General features: G+C 59.1%; 2 protein-coding genes across 14 annotated transcripts in view; one reads left to right on the top strand and one right to left on the bottom strand.

Annotated features, from left to right (window-relative positions):
* The window catches only part of ESPN (espin), a 34216-nt gene extending 26012 nt beyond the window's left edge, over positions 1 to 8204 (bottom strand). For all 13 annotated transcript variants that reach the window (XM_081490349.1, XM_081490343.1, XM_081490342.1 and 10 more), the window contains exons 1-2: positions 7737 to 8204; positions 4067 to 4260 (exon numbers count right to left, since the gene is read on the bottom strand). In XM_081490349.1, the coding sequence (XP_081346475.1) occupies positions 4067 to 4260; positions 7737 to 8030 (488 nt within the window). In that variant the 5' untranslated portion in view covers positions 8031 to 8204. The remainder of the gene's footprint in view (positions 1 to 4066; positions 4261 to 7736) is intronic.
* A 5179-nt stretch (positions 8205 to 13383) lies between these two features.
* HES2 (hes family bHLH transcription factor 2) lies at positions 13384 to 16809 on the top strand. Its single transcript, XM_081490337.1, has 4 exons — positions 13384 to 14442; positions 14528 to 14623; positions 14900 to 14999; positions 15086 to 16809. The coding sequence occupies exons 1-4, from the start codon at positions 14398 to 14400 to the stop codon at positions 15340 to 15342; spliced, it is 498 nt and encodes a 165-aa protein (XP_081346463.1). The 5' UTR covers positions 13384 to 14397; the 3' UTR covers positions 15343 to 16809.
* Positions 16810 to 17644: the final 835 nt, after the last annotated feature.

Below are 17644 nucleotides of genomic sequence, written 5' to 3'. Positions count from 1 at the left end.
TTGGATGGCATCACCAACTCAGTGGACATGAGTTTGGACAAGGAGATAGTGAAGGATGGGGAAGCCTGGTGTGCTGCAGTTCATGGGATTGCAAAGAGTTAGGCAAGACTGAGCAACTGAACAACAACAACAGGAGTGGGAGACAGACCCAGAGAGGAGGTGCAGCTTGGTCAAGGCCACACAGGGAGCCAGCGGGACCCCGGCCGGTCAGTTAGCCCCTCAGAGACACCATTTCTGTATCAGCAGCCCCATGAGGCAAGGGCATTTTTTTTTGTTTGGTTCACTGAAGTGCCCTGGGCACTTGGCCCAGAGCAGATGCTCAATAAACATGAGTTGGATGAGGGGACTTTCTTGGTCGTTCATTGGCTAGGACTGAACACAGTCCTAATGCAGGTGGCCTGGGTTCGAGCCCTGGTAGGGGAACTAGATCCCACGTGTCACAACTAAGGGCTCACATGCCACAACTAAAACATTATGCATACGGCAACTAAGACCTGGCACAGCCAGATACATACGTAAGTAAAAATAAATATTTTTTAAAGAGATACTTAGGGACTTCGGGAAGATCATGTACACACTGCTGTATTTAAAATGGATAACCAGCAAAAACCTATAGCACATGGAACTCTGCTCAATGTTACCTGCCAGCCTGGATAGGAGCGGCGGGGTTTGGGGGAGAATGGATAGATGTATATGTATGGCTGACTCCTTTCGCTGTTCACCTGGAACTACCACAACATTGTTAATCGGCTACACCCCAATACAAAATGCTTTTGGTGTTTAAAAAAATCAAAATTAAATAAAAAATATAAGCCACTAGTTACACGAGTCTGTCTGTAAAATGGGCTGATTATAGAGCTACTGCCCAGGGTGAGGCTCAGATGGCTGCTTGGTGTCAGACCCCTGCCGGTACTCAGCAGGAGGGAGCTGGTCAGAAATCTTTGGGCAGACTGGTTTTCTGGCTCTCCCTGACTGGTAGACCATGGTGGGGCCCCAGGGGGAAGACAAGGCCTGGAGCCCTGCCCTCCCCACTCTCTCCAGCTTCAATTCTCAGGCCTAAGCATCCCAGCAGAGCTCAGGGCTCTCCTCTGGTTACTCAAGCCCCTGGCGAGCACACAGTTGAGGCAGAGTGAGCATGAGACTGTTCCTGGGCCCCAAGACGCTGCCGCCAGGATGGTCAAGAGCTCTGAGGGCTACCTGCTCCTCATCCCCTCTGTGGTCCCCCTCCACCAGCCACTAGTGCCCCTGGCCAGAAGTGCTGACCCTCCTGACTGTCTCCCTCAGACCCAGGGCCTGGGACAGCTCCAGCCCAGTTCTAGCCAACCCCCATGCCGGCAGCTTAAGGACTCTTTCCCCAGGGGGCTTAGAGGGAGGGTCCCACAGGGCAGCGGCCACTGAGGTCATGGTGACAATTCCTCTGCCTCTGGGAGGACTTGCCCTGTGGACTGGGACAGACTGGAGGAGGGGTGGGTGGATACGGGCCGTTCCTGCACTCTCCAGTCCTTCCTAGTGCCCCCAGGTGTGGCCCATCCTTGGCCAGGCCCTCCCCTGAGACCTTCCAGCCCTCCTGCTCCTCTGCAGCTTGTCAGTGCAGCCATGGCTCATGGCTGCCCACAGCCTCCTGGGCAGGATCAAGTTTCCCACTCAGTAGCAGCTCTTCCTCCCTCACCTGCCGCCAGGGAGAGCTGAGCCCTCGTGAATAATTCACAGTGTTTCACAGTAGGCTCATGAGAGCAGAGCCCAGGTGGCCTCCCCCAGAGCCAGGCTCCCTGGGTCCCCTGACTGCACCCTGTGGCCTGGGGCAGCCTGAGCCTCTGCCCCTCCCCAGCCCCCCAAACCCCCACCCTGGGGTCCCCGGCCTTGGGGAGCAGGAGTCTCTACCTCTGAGGTAGGGAGTGGGCGCTGGCCCCCAAGTCCTCCAGCCAGCAGGCCCCACCTCAACTCCCCGCCCCCTCCCCCTACCTGAGCCCAGCCTGACAGTCACACAAAAGTACCTCCTTATCAGCCAAGCCACACATCGTGGTGGGAACAGAGCCCCAGGCCTCTGTCCACTTCCCTGAGATTCATGGGAGGCTGGTGGCTCGTTGGTCCAGGCCATCTGGCCAGAGAGAGGGTGCCAGGACCCAATCACAGCCAGCTCCACTGCATGGCCTGGGAGGGCTCAGGGTCCCCCAGGCCCTGAGTCTGCCAGGGTGCCCCCAGCACAGCCAGAGCCTTCCTAAGGCTGGAAGCCCAGCCCGTGGAGGCTTGTCCTAGGCCCTAGATTTCTCCATGAGGATGGGCTCGGGGGCCAGCCTAGGGCTTCACCCTCACCCCCATCAGCACTTCCGGGGTAGGGGGGACAGAGGCCCTCAGTTCACACCACTGGAGCTAAGTTGGCACTGCCATCAGACTGGCTTCCTGGGACCCACCCTGTGCGATGGGAGAGGCTGCCAGGTGTGAGAGGATGACTATAGCCTGTCTCTCCCCTCTCAGGACCTCCGTGTTGGGTGAGGGGGTGGGGTGAGAACCACCGAGGTAGGGACACACACAGGTGCAGTGCCCCAGTCCTTACCTGGGAGTCTATCAGGGAGTCTGGGACCAGCCCCCAGGGGTGCTGATGGCTGCAGGGTAGGAGCCGACACTCGAGGGTGCCTGGGGCACTCCTCCTTGAAATCCCACTGATTTTGATGTGACCCAGGGAAGGATTGGGGGCAGGAGGAGAAGGGGACGACAGAGGATGAGATGGCTGGATGGCATCACAGACTCGATGGACATGGGTTTGGGTAAACTCCGGGAGTTGGTGATGGACAGGGAGGCCTGGTGTGCTGCGGTTCATGGGGTCGCAAAGAGTCGGACATGACTAAGCGACTGAACTGAACGGAGACCCTGGCTTGTCTGGAGGTGGAGGGTTCACTCCAAAGTGGTACCCAGTGGCTTCTGATGGGGACGGCTGTGAGGAGACCTTTGCCCCGCAAGGTGCACCTGCTGGTCTCCCATTAACCAAACCAGGGGCCCTTGTTTAGCAAGAACAAGCCAGGCCCAGCCAACCTGGGCCCAGCCTGGGGGCTTCAGCTGCTCCAAATGCACACCATGTGCTTCTGCCCAAGGGGCTGCCCACTGGAGCTGCCCTGCCACCCGGCTGTGGGGCCAGCCTGGCCTCCTGCCTGCTCCCTGGTGGCCAGTGGCTGGGCAGGCACCCTCAGGTGAGGACAGGCCATCCCACCTTGTAGCTCTCAACCTGAGGCTGGGTCCTCTGTCTCCACTTATTTCCCAGGTACCCCCTTGAACTGACAAATGTCACCAGTCAGAGCCCTCACCTCAGGTCCCAGGGTCACTGGTGTCCCTCCCTCAGGGTCTGGGTGGTATCCTCCCCGGGTTCCCTGCTTCCCTCCAGGTACACCTAAGACCTGGCTCCCTCCTCCCCAGGAACTTCATGACTCCCAGGATCTATGCTGAACCCCATTCTTCTGCAACCCTACCCCACCCTGGGGTGCACCCAGCCTAGGACTCAGCTGCTTTCTCTGACCAGCCGCTTGCCCAGGGCCCCAGGAGGGTTTGGAAGTCCTATCCCCCTGGTTAGTGGGAATGAGCTGCCGGCCACAGGGGAGGACAAGCTGCTCTGTGACAGGCCAGGAGACAGGGCGGGGGTCTGGGCAAGGGGCCACATCCCTTCACTCTGGATAACAGCTGGGGCTCTTCCTTGTTGACTAGAGTCTATCTAGGAGCTGCTCCTCATCCCTACACCCCATTTAGAACAGTCTTGCAAATTAACCCAGGCCAGAGCTAGAGGGCCGCCTGGTGCAGGCTGGTAAGGATCCTGGGGAGTGGAAGTGGTCTGTGTCTCCAGAGCTGGGGCGGGCTGGGGAGGGTCTGCCTGCAGGGCTGGAGGCTTGTGGCTGTTGGGCAACCCACCAGGAGGGGAGAATTGTCAGCTTGTGTAGGCACGGTCTCTGGCCAGGCCCCTGGCCATGGGATGGCCCAGAAGAGGTCATTCCCCCAGCATGCTGGAGAGGGAGACAACCTCAGGTATCCCCTGGAACCCCCACCGGCCCACCCAGAGCCCCCTGGAGAGGAGGGTCCTTACTCAGGGTGGGACCTGACGAGCAGCCTCAGGGAGGGGAAGTCTCCTTTGGCGGCGGCATAGTGAACAGGCAGGGCACCTGTGTCTGTGGCCATGGTGGGGTTCCCATCGCTGTGATGCAGCAGCCAGTTCACCACCTTGGGGTGGCCAAAGCGGGCAGCCAGATGCAGAACTGTGGCACCAGAATTGTCTCTGTCCTGTTAGAGGAGATCTTGTTAGTCCTGAGCCTGGTTCTGCCCGCATCCCTTGCTCAGACCACTTCTTGCATCCCACCAGCCACCAGGGCCGTTCTGTCCTCCAGCACCTGACTGGCTCCCTCTGAATCTCAGTCCTTAGCGGCAGCACCATGCCTTGCATGCTGGGCTCTCAGGACATGGCATCTGTCATTGTCCCAGCAGGAGCACCTGTCTGTCACCCAGGTGCTCAGGGAATACCTGAAGGAGTCACTGGGCCAGGAAGGGTGGCTATTGGGCCTGCTCTCAGGGTGGGGAGGTACTCCCTGCCCCCTCCCTCACTCCTCCCCCTCCCCAAGTATCCCATAAAAAGAGGCCTCCGGGTTGATGTACCTCCAACAACCCAACCTCAGTGCAGAGAGCCACCCACCCGAGCAGACACCCTGCTCCCAGCCCCCAGGGAACAGGCTGTGTCCCTGTGGAGGAGGAAGCCTCTGGCTACTGGTGAGCAGGACCCGGGCAGTTAGCCAGTGGTGGTAGGTGTAGGCTAGAGGCAGCCCAGGGGAAGAGCTTGAGCAAGATCCCCTCCCAGGCACTCCAAAGGAGACAGGCCAATGCTTTGGGCCCAGAAGTGCTGATAGCACCTTCTGTGAACATCCAGGTGTGTGTGTCTGTTGTGGGAGGGGGTATGTGACCTGCAGGCCAAGGCTGGGAGATACCGAGAACCCAGAAGTCTGGACTCAGAGGCTGGGAGTTTGGGAGAGTGGGCACCGGGTCTGGAACAGAATGAGCTCCCAGCACCAAGCACGTGGGATGCTGGAGAGGTAGGCAGGGAGCCGGGCAGGGGCACAGGGAGGAGGGTGGGGTAGTGGTGGAGGCGGGCACCATGGGAACAGGTGTGGCTGAGGCTTCGGGAACTGGAGGGACCCTGAGCTTAAAGAAGGTGCATCTCAGTCATGGGAGAACTGCTGAGGCTCCTCTAAGTGAAGAAGTGTTAGTTGCTTCAGTCGTGTCCAACTCTTTGCAACCCCATGGACTATAGCTCGCCAGGCCCCTCTGTCCATGGGATTATCCAGGCAAGAATACTGGAGTGGGTTGCTATTCTCTTCTCCAGGGAATGTTCCTGACCCAGGGATCGAACCCAGGTCTCCTGTACTGCAGGCAGAATTTTTTACTATCAGAGCCATCAGGGAAGCCTCTAAGAAATGTAGGAAGTGAGGGGGCCAAGGGAACAGGGCCCAGGGGCACGGAGGGAAGGTCATGGTCAGACTGTGGGGTGAGGGACAAACAGACTGTCCGATGGGCTAGAACACAGGCAGAAGAGGAAGGGGAGACAGAGAAACAGCCCATAGGAGGCAGAGGACGACACTGAGAGGCCTCTGTGTGCAGAATGCCTGCGGAGGACCAGAAGACTGGTTTAGTCTATCCTTCTGAGCCCAGCAGCTTCCCTCGTGGCTCAAAGAGTACTAAGACTGCCTGCAATGCAAGAGACCCAGGTTTGATCCCTGGGCTGGGAAGATCCTCTAGAGAAGGAAATGGCAACCCACTCTAGTATTGTTGCCTGGAGAATCCCATGGACAGAGGAGCCTGGAGGACTACAGTGCCTGTAACCATGCAGTTGCAAAGAGTCGGACACGACTGAATGACTAACACACTTCCTGAGCCCAGGGGACAAAACTGGCTAGAAGTGACCTGGACAGGCCCACAGTGAAATATGCCCTGCACCCCAGCCCTTGAGAAAAACCCTCCTTCCCACTGGCTCCAGGGGGTCCTGATGGCTCTGGGCCCCTGGGTGGGGGTGGAGAGGGAGGCCCCAGGAAGGAGAGAATCACAGGCCTGTGACCTGTCCCCAAGGTCTCAACAGCTCCAGAGGCCCCAGAAGCCTCACGTGCTATGGCCTGCACCCTAAAGCTGCTTATCTCCCCAGGCTGAGCAGGGCCCAGGATCGAGGTCATCCTCCCCCACATACACACTTCCGCCCCCAGCACCCAAGCTGGCTGGGGCTAGAGGGCGGGGGACTTGATAAGCTGGGCACAAGGCCACCTGCTCCTCTACCTCCTCTCCAGTGGCTGGGGAAGCTTCCAGCCAAAGCTGGACACTGGAATCTGGGAGGCATGCCACCTCCCAAAAGAGTAGGCAGGCACCACATGCCAGGAGCTCCTGATAACAGAGCTGGCCCAGAGATAAGGGACCTGGCCATCTCCCAGGAAGGGTGGGATGGGGGGCTTTGTCATCCTGAGGCTAAAAGGTGGGGGGAATGGGGGCCTGGCCATCCCTAAGGCACAACCAGTCAGCTCAGAGTCGCCCCTGCCTCCTCTACTACATCCAGTTAACACAGTGGTCTCTTGTTAAGTGGCAAATCAGTTCTGTTCCTCCATCCCTGGCTTTTCCCTACAACCACAGGATCCTGCAAATTCCGAACCCAGCCTACGATCCTACAGGACCTGGCCCTGCTGGCTTCTCCTTGCCTCATCCTACTTTAGACATGTTTGCCTCTTTGCTGTCCCCGTCACAGGACAGAATGTGTCCCCCTCAGGGCTTTGTACTTCCTGCTCCTTGTGCTCAGAATTCTCTGGTCATCACCTGGCCACTTCTTCCCCATCAGCCAAAACTTCCTTCAGAGGTCCCTCCTCGGAGGGGCCTTCTCTGGCCACCTTGCCCAAGCAGCTCCCTGATGCTCCTCTCACATGGCCTAGCAGTACCTGGTGGTACCTGGCTTACTCTCTAACCTGTGTGTTTGCCATTCAGTGTCCTGATGGACTGGCAGTTCCGGGGGATCAGGAGCACACCTGGACGCCGGGCCTAGACCCTGCTGGATGCTCTGTTTCCGGCAGGACTGAGCAGGAAAGCTACACACCAGACCTGAGCTGTCTCCTCTTCATCCCACTCAGGAGAGGCCAGACTGGCTGATACCAGCCCCGTGGCCACTGAGTGAGACCAGGTGTGGTCTCAGGGCAGGAAGACTCAGGCTAAGCTGAAGAAGCTGGGAGGTGGGAAGGTGCTGATGTCCTGGGATCAGCTCAGATCCTGGGAAGGACCCCATTTACCAACTCCCCCCCACTCCTTAGGGACACATGCAACTCAGCCTGGGGTGGGCTGCAGAATTTTGTGCGCTACCCTTCCCAGACCTGATCCTGAAAGACATGGGCTTCTGACTCCCGGCGCTTTGTTCCTCCCGCCCACTCTCCAGGACTCCCTGCCTGGATCAGTGAGTTCTCCACATCCCCACCTTAAATGCTACCCCGGTTGAGCCCAACTCTATTCTGGTTTCTCATCACCCGGTGCTCTTCTAGGTGGTGGCCAGCGCTTGCCAGAGCATCTGCCCGGGTACTCTCAACTCAGGAGCCCACCCTGCCCCAAGTCCTTTGGAGGGAACTCCGAAGCAGGCTTGGCTCCGCGGTCCCCCAAACCATCCACCCTTGAGCCACGAGGGCTCCAGGCCAGAGCTCCCTCCTGGGGAGGAAGCCCCCTCGGGGGCCCAGTGAGCGGCGCAAACTCACGTGCACTCCGCAGCCGCCCTGCGAGAGCAGCCACTGTAGGCAGGCGAGGTGGCCGGTGGCGGCGGCGTCGTGGGCCGGCGTGGCCCCGTTGCGCGCGCGGGCCGCAGCGGGCAGACCAGCCTCCTCCACCAGGAAGCGCAGACAGTGCAGCTTGCCGGCGCGGGCCGCGTGGTGCACCGGCATCGCGTCCAGCGGGTCGCGCAGCGAGGGCCCCAGCAGGCGGGCGGCGTGCAGGGACCGCAGCACGTCCAGGTCGCCCTGGCGCGCCGCCTGCAGCGCCTGCTCCAGGGCCATGGTGCCGCCTGCGGCGCCGCGACCCGGGCTCAGTGCGTCCTCTGAGGTGCCATACGCCCTTCCTCGGCCACAGGGAGAGCCGGCGGCAGGGCCGTCGGGGCCTGCGGGTCGGGAGGCGGAGCGGCCTCTGTCCCGCGTTGCCTAGCCGGCTCAGCTCGGCCTCCGCCCCGCTCTGGGGTAGGGGCCACCCGCGGCGCCCGGCTTAAGGCTCGGGCCTGCCCCAGACCCCGCCCCGCCCCGCCCCCGACCCCGCCTCCGCCCCGAGCGCCGGACTGCAGCCACAGGGGCGGTGCGCCCAGGGATTTCTCTCCTAATTTATTATATCTCCGGTCAGAACGGAGACCCCAGAGGGTGATCAGATTCGGTTCGAATCCGAGAGCCGTCCAGAGCGCCCAGACGAACTCATTCATCAATCCTGTGCCAGTTGGAGTCGCGGCGGACACAAGCCAGCAAACAGTGACCGAAATTTCAGAGAGTGGCAAGTGTGATCAGAATAGGAAAACGGGGAGCTAGGGAGTGAGTTGTAGAGGCTACGTGGGCAGCCGAGGAAGGGCCATCTGGGGAGGGGCGGTGGGCTGGGCTTTATTCGAAGGCGCACAGAGGAAAGCCCCAAACCTGAGAGACTTGGGGAGCAAAGGCCATGTACCTGGAATGGGCCTAACAAGTCCTTAAGGGGTTCTGAGTCTATGCCTTGGAGGGTGGGATGGGTGCTGGGCCCTCAGCCTTTGTGGGTCCCCCCAGACCCCAATAACTGTCCTCAGATTTCAGATTCCCCGAGGGAGGGTGAGAGAAGGGGGAAAAGACAGGAAGGTCTGGTGTGCTCTGGTTTCCAGTTTTAGAGACCCTGGGCTCAGAGAGCTCCCAGAGCTACCCTCTGGAGTGGGGGAGTCAACTGTGAGCTTGGGGCCCTGAGGCTGCCAAATAGAGAGAGACGGAGAAGCAGGCTGCAAGGTCTGGGGAGGGGGAGGGGGCGGGCCAGGGGAGGCACGCTAGAGCAGTCACCTGGGGAGCAGGCCTGGGACCCTTCCGCAAGGGTGCAGGATGGCCCTCGGAGAGCAGGGGGCCAGGAGAGCACACGTGCACCAAACTGCCCGCCTGCCTGGCCAGAAGCCCTTCGTGGGAGCTGGAGGGAGGCCCTGCGGGCTGGGTAGGAGGAAGAACTACTGGAAGACGGGGCTGTGTAGCTGTGAGAACTCAGTCAGCACACCCTGCTGCAACGTTGAAACATCCAAAGTCCTTCCTCCCGATGGGAGTGGTCCTTCCTCACCACCTCCCCACTGGAGCCCTGCGAGTGCTCTGCCAGGGGCTGTTTTACCCAATGGCTAGTGGGACGGGCACAGGATGGTGCTGGAAATGCCTAGAGTGAAGGGGCCTCCAGGAAGAGGTGTGTGTGTGTGTGTGTGTGTGTGTTTTAGTCACTCGGTTGTGTCCAACTCTTTGCGACCCCATGGACTGCACCACGCCAGGCTTCCCTGTCCATCACCAACTCCCAAAGCTTGCTCAAACTCATGTCCATTGAGTTGATGATGCCATCCAAACATCTCATCCTCTGTCATCCCTTTCTCCTACTGCCTTCAATCTTTCCCAGCATCAGGGTCTTTTCCAATGAGTCAGTTCTTCACATCAGGTGGCCAAAGTATTGGAGCTTCAGCTTCAGCATCAGTCCTCCTAATGAATATTCAGGACTGATTTCCTTTAGGATTGACTTGTTTGATTGCCTTGCAGTCCGAGGTACTCTCAAGAGTCTTCTCCAACACCACAGTTCAAAAGCATCCGTTCTTCGGTGCTCAGGTTTCTTTATGGTCCACTTCTCACCTCCATACATGACTACTGGAAAAACCATAGCTTTGACTATACGGACCTTTATTGGCAAAGTAATGTCTGCTTTTTAATAGAACAGTCCAATTACCTGGGGTCACCACCAGGTGGCGCCACGAGCAGAGGCCTTCTGAGTGTCATGAGCTTAAGTTGCTCAGTTGCGTCCAGCTCTTTGGGCTTCCATGGGCCGTAGCCCACCAGGCTCCTCTGTCTATGAGGATTCTCCAGGCAAGAATACTGGAGTAGGTTGACATGCCCTCCTCCAGGGGATCTTCCCAATCCAGGGATCGAATCCAGGTCTCCTGCCTTGCAGGCGGATTCTTTACCATCTGAGGCACATGGTACCCTCCTGAACTGGATCTTCTGGGCCTCAGTGGCCATATGGGTTTCTAGCCACTACCACCACACCAGACCCACCTCACTCCCCCATGGGACCTGTGACTGCTGGGGTCTAGGACCCTTAACCAGTGGTTTTCAGACCAGGGGAGGGAGGAGTGTTAGCCTGGCAGCTTCAGTGATTCAGCTGGCACTTGGTGCCTGCTAGAGCAGCCCTCCTATAGCCTACACAGTGGCAAGTGTACCCTGAGTGTTAGGGATACTTTGAGGACAAAGCTAAAGTGGCTTCTCTTTTCTGGGGGGTGGTGCACCACACAGCGTGCAGGATCTTCCCCAACCAGGGAACGAACTCATGCCCCCTGCATTAGGAACAGAGTCTAGACCACTAGACCACCAGTGAAGCCCATAAAATAGCTTATCTTGAAGAATCCTCCCAGTGCTTCCTCCATTTAAAAAAGAAAAAGAAATTTCTGCAGTTCTTGTCCTTCCTCCCAAGTGGCCCCCCTGTTCCTGGACACTGTCATCTATCACATGGTTTTGTCATTCTGGGGATCAGATCACAGTTGTATGCTGCTGTTATGGCACTGGGCAAGGCAGAAGAGATGTCCTTCCCACTGCCCATGAGGACATCTCCATAGGAGTCACCTGTGAGGACCCATCCTTCCTGACCATCTTCTCAGGCTCCTTTCTGAGGATGCCACTCAGAGTCAGGCTGAGATATAGGCCTTCTCTGTCCTTTCTGGGCTGCACTGTGTCCACTGGATCCTCCTTAGCAACTCTAGAGAGCCCATAGCCAGCAAGAACACATTTTTGGATGACCTAACACTTACCAGGCATCATGTCAAGTTTTGTCTGCATATTTAATCCCACGGGGATGCTATGAGAGAGGCACAACACTACACCAATTTTACAGCTGAGAAAACTAAGGCACATGGAGGTTCTTTTTGTTTGGCTTATTGTTTGGTTTTTAACTTAATTATAATTTTTAAAATTTATATTTGACTGCAGTGGGTCTTTGCTGCAGCACATAGACTTTCTCTAGTTGTGGTGCACTGACTTTTCATTGCCGTGGCTTCTCTTGTTGCAGAACACAGGCACTAGGAGCATGGGCTTCAGTAGATGTGACACACAGGGTTACTTGCTCCATGGCATGCAGGATCTTCCTGGACCAGGGATCGAACCCATATCCCCTACATTGGCAGACAGATTCTTATCCACTGGACCACCAGGGAAGTCCTGGTTTTGTTTTTATTTTATCTTGCCTGAGGTGACACAAATAGAAAGGGGCAAAGCTCAGAGGCAAATGCTGCTGTGCCCTTCTTCCCTCTGCCCCTGAAGTTCCCTCTGCCTAGAGCACCTCTAATGTCCCCCACCCTCAAGATATCAGTTTAGGGGCTCCCTCCCCCACCTGGAGATCCTTCTGCTGGGATCAGGCATCCGACCATCCCAGTTATGTGGAAAACAGCTGTTCAGACCCCTCTCCCTACTCAAGGGCAGGGACCCAGGTGAATTGTGTCCCCACTGTACCCTAAGTGGTCCCAGCTTCCTTAAAGCCTACACCCCTGCATCCTGTCTACTGGGTTGTCTTACCTAAGTTCCCTTGCTTATAAATGACTCTTTCCCCCAGATAAACCAGCAAAACCCCCAGAACTCTTCTGATGAAGGGAACAGCCATGGGGGACTAGAGAAGGGACTTTAAAATCTGGGGTAGGGACTTCCCTGATGGTCCAGTGGTTAAGAATCTTCCTGCCAATGTAGGGGACACAGGTTTGATCCCTAGTCCGGGAAGATCCCACAGGCTACATAGCAACTAAGCCCATGTGCCACAATTACTGAGCCTGTGGTCTGGAGCCCCGGGGTTGAAACTGCAGAGCCCACATGCCACAATTACTGAAGCCCGCAGACTCTAGAGCCTGTGCTCCACTATGAGAGGAGCCATAGTAATGAGAAGCCCATGTACCTCAACTAGAGAGTAGCCTCCATTTGCCACAACTAGAGAAGGCCCACACAGCAATGAAGATTCAGTGCAGCCAAAAATAAATAAACACACACAATTAAAAAGAAAAGGTTAAAAAAAAAACTAGGGTAACTGGAATTTCCTGGCAGTCCAGTGATTAGGGCTCTGTGCTTCCACTTCAGGAAGCATGGATTCGATCCCGGGTTGGGGATCTAAGATCCCGCATGCTGCAGGACATAAATAAATAAATAGTGAAAGTGAAAGTCACTCAGTCGTGTACGAATATTTGTGATCCCAAGGGCTATACAGTCCATGGAATTCTCCAGGCCAGAATACTGGAATGGGTAGCCTTTCCCTTCTCCAAGGGATCTTCTCAACCCCGGGATTAAAACCAGGTCTCCAGCACTGCAGGTGGATTCTTCACCAGCTGAGCCAAAGAGAAGCCCAAATAAATAAATAAAATTTGGGGTAACTGAAAAGGGAGTTTTCTCCCCTGTTCTTTAGGCTTCAAACGGTGGGCTGTTCTAGGAAGAACCTTCCTCCCCAGGAGTCAGGTTCAGGTTCTCTCAGGGAGGATGCAGATGTTGGTGCTGTGGGTGGGGGGTGGGTGGGTGCTGTTGGTACAAAGCCGAGTGAGCCAGTGTCTGTGGCCCAGGTGGGTAGGTGGGGATCAGTGAGGGATCCATGAGGTTCTTTTTTTGAGCCCCTAAAGAATCATTAATGACCTCGGAGGAGATCCGCTCATAGGAACCCTGAGCTCAACGACTGGAGGAGACAGTGGCTTAGGAATCCCCAGGCCCTACTCCGCTAAATATGCTGATTTATTCTAATAGCTAGGACAGTCACGGGGGTTAAAGGAGGTGAGAGCCAAACGACCCTTAGTGTACAGCATGTATTACACACACGGTAGTCAGTCAGATCTGGGCGGCACGAGCTCCCCCACTGGCCCGGTTGCTCGTCCTTTTCCTGAATGGCGTGCTGGTCCTCTCAAGCCCTGCGGGGGGAGCACGCGGCCTGGGGACTTCGGCCAAACGTCGAAGGTGGGGCTCGGAGATGGGTGTTTGGGCGGTGGAGGGGATGGGCCCCCTCCAGCACCCGGGACAGCGCCGGTCGGCTCCACCCTGTGGTTCCTCCTTTCGGCCGGGGTCCGCGGGTCCAGCCCGCCCTCCTCCCGTGGGTCGGCCCGGCGGTCCGTCGTGCTGGCCGTTGCCCGGCCAGCCGGTTGAGGGCGGGCAGCCTCGAGCAGATGGGCGGGGGACGCCCAGCCAGTTTGCAGCAGCAACGGCCACGCGGCGCGGAGGCGGGCCCCGGGGCCGCTGGGGCCAGGGCGGGCAGGGAGAGCCGGCGACCAGGACCGCCCCGGCTCGCCCGTGAGCTCCGACTGTCCCGCGGGTGGGAGCCCGGAGCTGGAGCCAGTGAAATGAAAATGAGCTCCGAGCGCTCCTGGGTTGCCTCGTCTTCTCTGGGCCTCAGTTTCCCTATGCAAAACCGAGGACGGGGGTGTGGGGGCAGGTGGTCCTTAAGTCGGTGAGGGCCTGAGGACTCTACGGAGCCGCAGCGGGCTTAGTCCGGCCTGGCCAATTTCCAGCCGTTGGAGCCGGAGCAAGTTGAGATCTCTTTCCGGGCTTCTATCTCCCCTTCCAGCCCTGCAGGCCAACTGGTGGGGCGAGTCCCTCCCCATAGCAGAAACCTGAGCTGAGTAGTAACTCCCTGACGCCGGGGACTTGGGGGTCACGCCGCCACTGGGTCCCCTGCCCAGGCCCTGGGGGGGGCTCAGAGTAGCCGCTGATCCCGAACGAGGGAAGAAGGGCGGCGCTGGACAAGGAAGGGCAAAGGCCTGGTCCCAACCTCTTCCCTCCAGCCCACACGCAACCCCGCAGGTGCTCTGGGAGGAAGGCGCCCCAGGTCCGGCCCCAGGCCCGCGACCCCACCGCAGATGGGACGCCTAGGCCTGGAACGGGATCCCGGGGGCTCCGCCGTCCCCCCTCCTGCCCCCACCCCGCGCAGGAACAAAGGCGGAGGTGGGACCCACAGGCGGCCTGACTCCGCGGGGCGGGGCGGGGCGGGGCGGGGCGGGGCGGGGTGGGCCCGCTGCCTCCTTAAAGCCGGGCTGCGGGCGTGGCGCGCGCACCACTGGCTCCCGCTCGGGTCGCGCACCGGACCTCCCTGCGGGCCTCAGTCTCTGTTCGGTGTGCGCGCGCTCGCGCGCAGGTCTCCACGGGCCGGCCCCGCAGCGGCGCCGCTTTCCCGCCGAGCATGGGGCTGCCTCGGAGGGCAGGGGACCCGGCGGAGCTGCGCAAGGTAGGAGACAGGGGACTGGCGACTCGGGGCAGAGCGGCGGGGGCGGGGGCCTGGACGTAACCGCGGCCTACACGCCCGCCTGCAGAGCCTGAAGCCTCTGCTGGAGAAGCGGCGCCGCGCGCGCATCAACGAGAGCCTGAGCCAGCTCAAGGGGCTCATCCTGCCGCTGCTTGGCAGGGAGGTGAGTGCTGGGGCCTCGGGGCCCCGCCGGGCGCACTGGGTCTGGGTGTAGGGGGTCCCTGGGCGCGGGGCGAGAAGGCCGGGCGGGCGGAGATCCTCTTGCCCCAGGAGCCGATAAGGGGCCAACGCACGGCCTGCAAGGCTAGGGGAGGCCACCCACCGCGGGCCACGGCACTCGGAGCACCCAGCTCCTGGGAGCGCGGTGCTCACGGCAGCCTGCGGGAGGTCTGTCTTGTTTGTGCCTTTCTCTGTCTCCTTCCTTCGTGGCCCGGCGCAGAGCTCCCTCTACTCTAAGCTGGAGAAAGCGGACATCCTGGAAATGACCGTGCGCTTCCTGCAGGAACTGCCTGCCTCCTCCGGCCCGACGGTGGCGCCCAGTGAGTGACCCCACCCCGCCCCCGCCCGGCCCCGCGTTCTGCACCCAGCGTTCCAGCCCGCGCATGACGCCGCTCTCGGTCCGCAGCACCCTCCGACAGCTACCGCGAGGGCTACCGAGCCTGCCTGGCGCGCCTGGCTCGCGTGCTACCCACCTGCCGCGTCCTGGAACCTGCCGTGAGCGCTCGCCTGCTGGAACACCTGCGCCGGAGGGCGGCCAGCGCCACCCCCGACGGCGGGCGCTCTGGGGACCCCTGCGGCCCGCCAGCGCCCTCCCCGCCTCCCGCCCCCGCGCCCTCACCACCCGAACCTCCCCGGAACCCTGGTCTCTGGAGGCCCTGGTAGCCCCCAGGGCCGTTCTACGGACCCTGTTGACTGCGCGGGACCAGGAGCACTGGACTGACTCAGGAAGCTCTTGTAGGCGGCTCCTGTTCCCACCACGAGGGACCAGCCTGGTACTTACAACCGGGGCAGATCCGGATGTCTGTGATCTGTGCTGGCAGACTGAAGTCGACCGGGACTCAGAAAATAAGGGGAGAGGCCCAGGTTCAGCCCCACCTTGGGATATCTGGGCTGGAAAAAGCCTCCTGCCTTAGCAGGTGGAAGGACTCTGGAGCTGGGCCAGTCACAGCTGCCCCGGAAGCCCACACACCTGCCACAGTGCTGGCAGCAGCCTAGGGGCTGGGTCAGGAGCTCACCTGAGCCAGGTGCAGCCATGTGCTCTGACTAGTCACTGCTCTCCCGGCCCCGCATGAGTCTGCCTCCTCGCCAACTCATCCTGGGAACCTCTGGGCAGGCGGCAGCAGTGGCCTGAAGGGCTCTGCAGGTGGGGGAGCCTTGACCTCCACTCCTGCCTTCCTGCCTAAAGCTTCCAGTTAATTATAGGGATAGGAAGCCGCCAGGGCTGTGTGCCTAGAGGTGGGGGCTTCCTTGGGTAGGCTTGGGAAGGATTTATTCCCTCAAGCACTAAGTTAGCACCTGTGTACCGCACACCAAGTCCGGTGGTCTTGGGGTGTGAAGAGGGATACTACAAGGATGAGGATGCCCTGTGGCCTGGAGGAAGCTTGCTGCCTTGAAGGGCCGGGCCTGGGGCCCAGCACAGAGCCAGTGCTTATGAGGTTAGCCTGGGGCAGCAGAAACTCAGAGGATGACATGGCAGATTGAGGAACAGGAGTCCACTTTTCTCATTTTCTCTTTTGAACTGCTCTCTGCTACTGTCAGGACAGATAAGTGGAAACAACTTGTTCTTAAGACTTTTCTTGCTTCTCCATGGAAGCCAGAGAGACTTTGAAGGTCCAGAGGGGAGGGGGTGCTGTGGATCCCAGCAGTGGGTGCTAGGTAATCACCTGTTTCCCCCCCACTCAGTCATGTTCCCAGCATCTTCTGGGGCTTCACGGAGCATTTATGGGAGATGGGGAGTCCTCCCTCCCCATCCCCAGTCCGCAGTCCAACAAGCCTGTGTGAGGGATTGGGGGACTGGGGGCAAGAAGATAGAGCTGACGGTGAGGGTCATTAAATTGAGCTATATGCCACATAAATCCATGATGACCTAGGCACTGACTCTAGTGGCAGGTTTTGGGGAGGCTGCGGGCATCAATGAAGAAGTCAATGTTAAGACAGGAGGGTGAGCTCCTGGCAAGGTGGGCCATCCTACCACCTGTCTGGGCCAGCTGGCTGGACTGTATGTTCCTGGAGGGCAGGGCCAGGGCCGAGTGTACCTCTTTGTCCCCAGGGAACTTGGCACGTGGCGGGTGCTCAGTAAACATCGTGAGCTAATAAACAGGCGATGTGACTGGTCCATGCTCTATGGAACCCCGACAGCCTGGTTTTTGGCTCGACTCCCACCCTCCGGATCCCTAACATCCCTTTGAAAAGCTGCTGCACTAGAGCCCGTACTCCCTAGGACAAATGTGGGGGAGGGTGTGGAGAGGGGGAAGGGCAGTCCCTGGGAACACAAGCCTGTGTGCCTGAGCGCCCAGGAACAAGTGGAGGGGAGCAGGTAATCCACAAGCCCACATCCACTTCATGAGTTCAAGTTTCCTCCTTGAGTCAAGGACTTCCATCCCTTGGGCACATCCCAGGCAGGCTCCTTGTCACTTTAAATAGGAACTTTCAATAGGGGTTTAAACTTGGTAAAAACTGACCCACTAGAGGCCACTGCTTTCTTCTGAGCCCATCTAGGTCCCCAACTCGGTGACTCTCGTTGACCTGGCCCCAATCAAGCCATAAGACAGGCAGTCAGGGGGCGGGTGTGTTTAGGCCAGTGACTCACAGGGTCAGGCATTCCGGGGTTCTGAGGCCTGTCAAACCCTGGCAAGGAGATGAGGCATGCCCAGGCGGGTGAGGTTCCTCGCCTGAGGTGAGAAGCTGGTTTCCCAGCAGGGACATGCAGGAGCTGCCTAGAAGGTCTCAGCTGGTTCTCCAAGCTGGGCTTGTGAAATAGGGACACCAACAGCCCTCCTCGGCAAGGCACCTGCTGGCTCCTCCCTCAGGCAACTCCCCAGGTATTCCCAGGGCCCTGTCTCATGGTCAAAGGTGAGTGTGGGCAGGGCGGACTCCTAAGGTGTGGGAGGGAGGTGGCCTCGCTCAGGAGCATTGAATGACCCTTACAAGGCTCACAGGGTGCCCAGCAGACAGCTCTTGTGAA

This window comes from Giraffa tippelskirchi, chromosome 5 (assembly GCF_054371585.1).
Source record: "Giraffa tippelskirchi isolate mGirTip1 chromosome 5, T2T-mGirTip1v1.2.pri, whole genome shotgun sequence".
NCBI lineage: Eukaryota > Metazoa > Chordata > Mammalia > Artiodactyla > Giraffidae > Giraffa > Giraffa tippelskirchi.
This window is presented reverse-complemented; position numbering and strand designations above follow the sequence as displayed.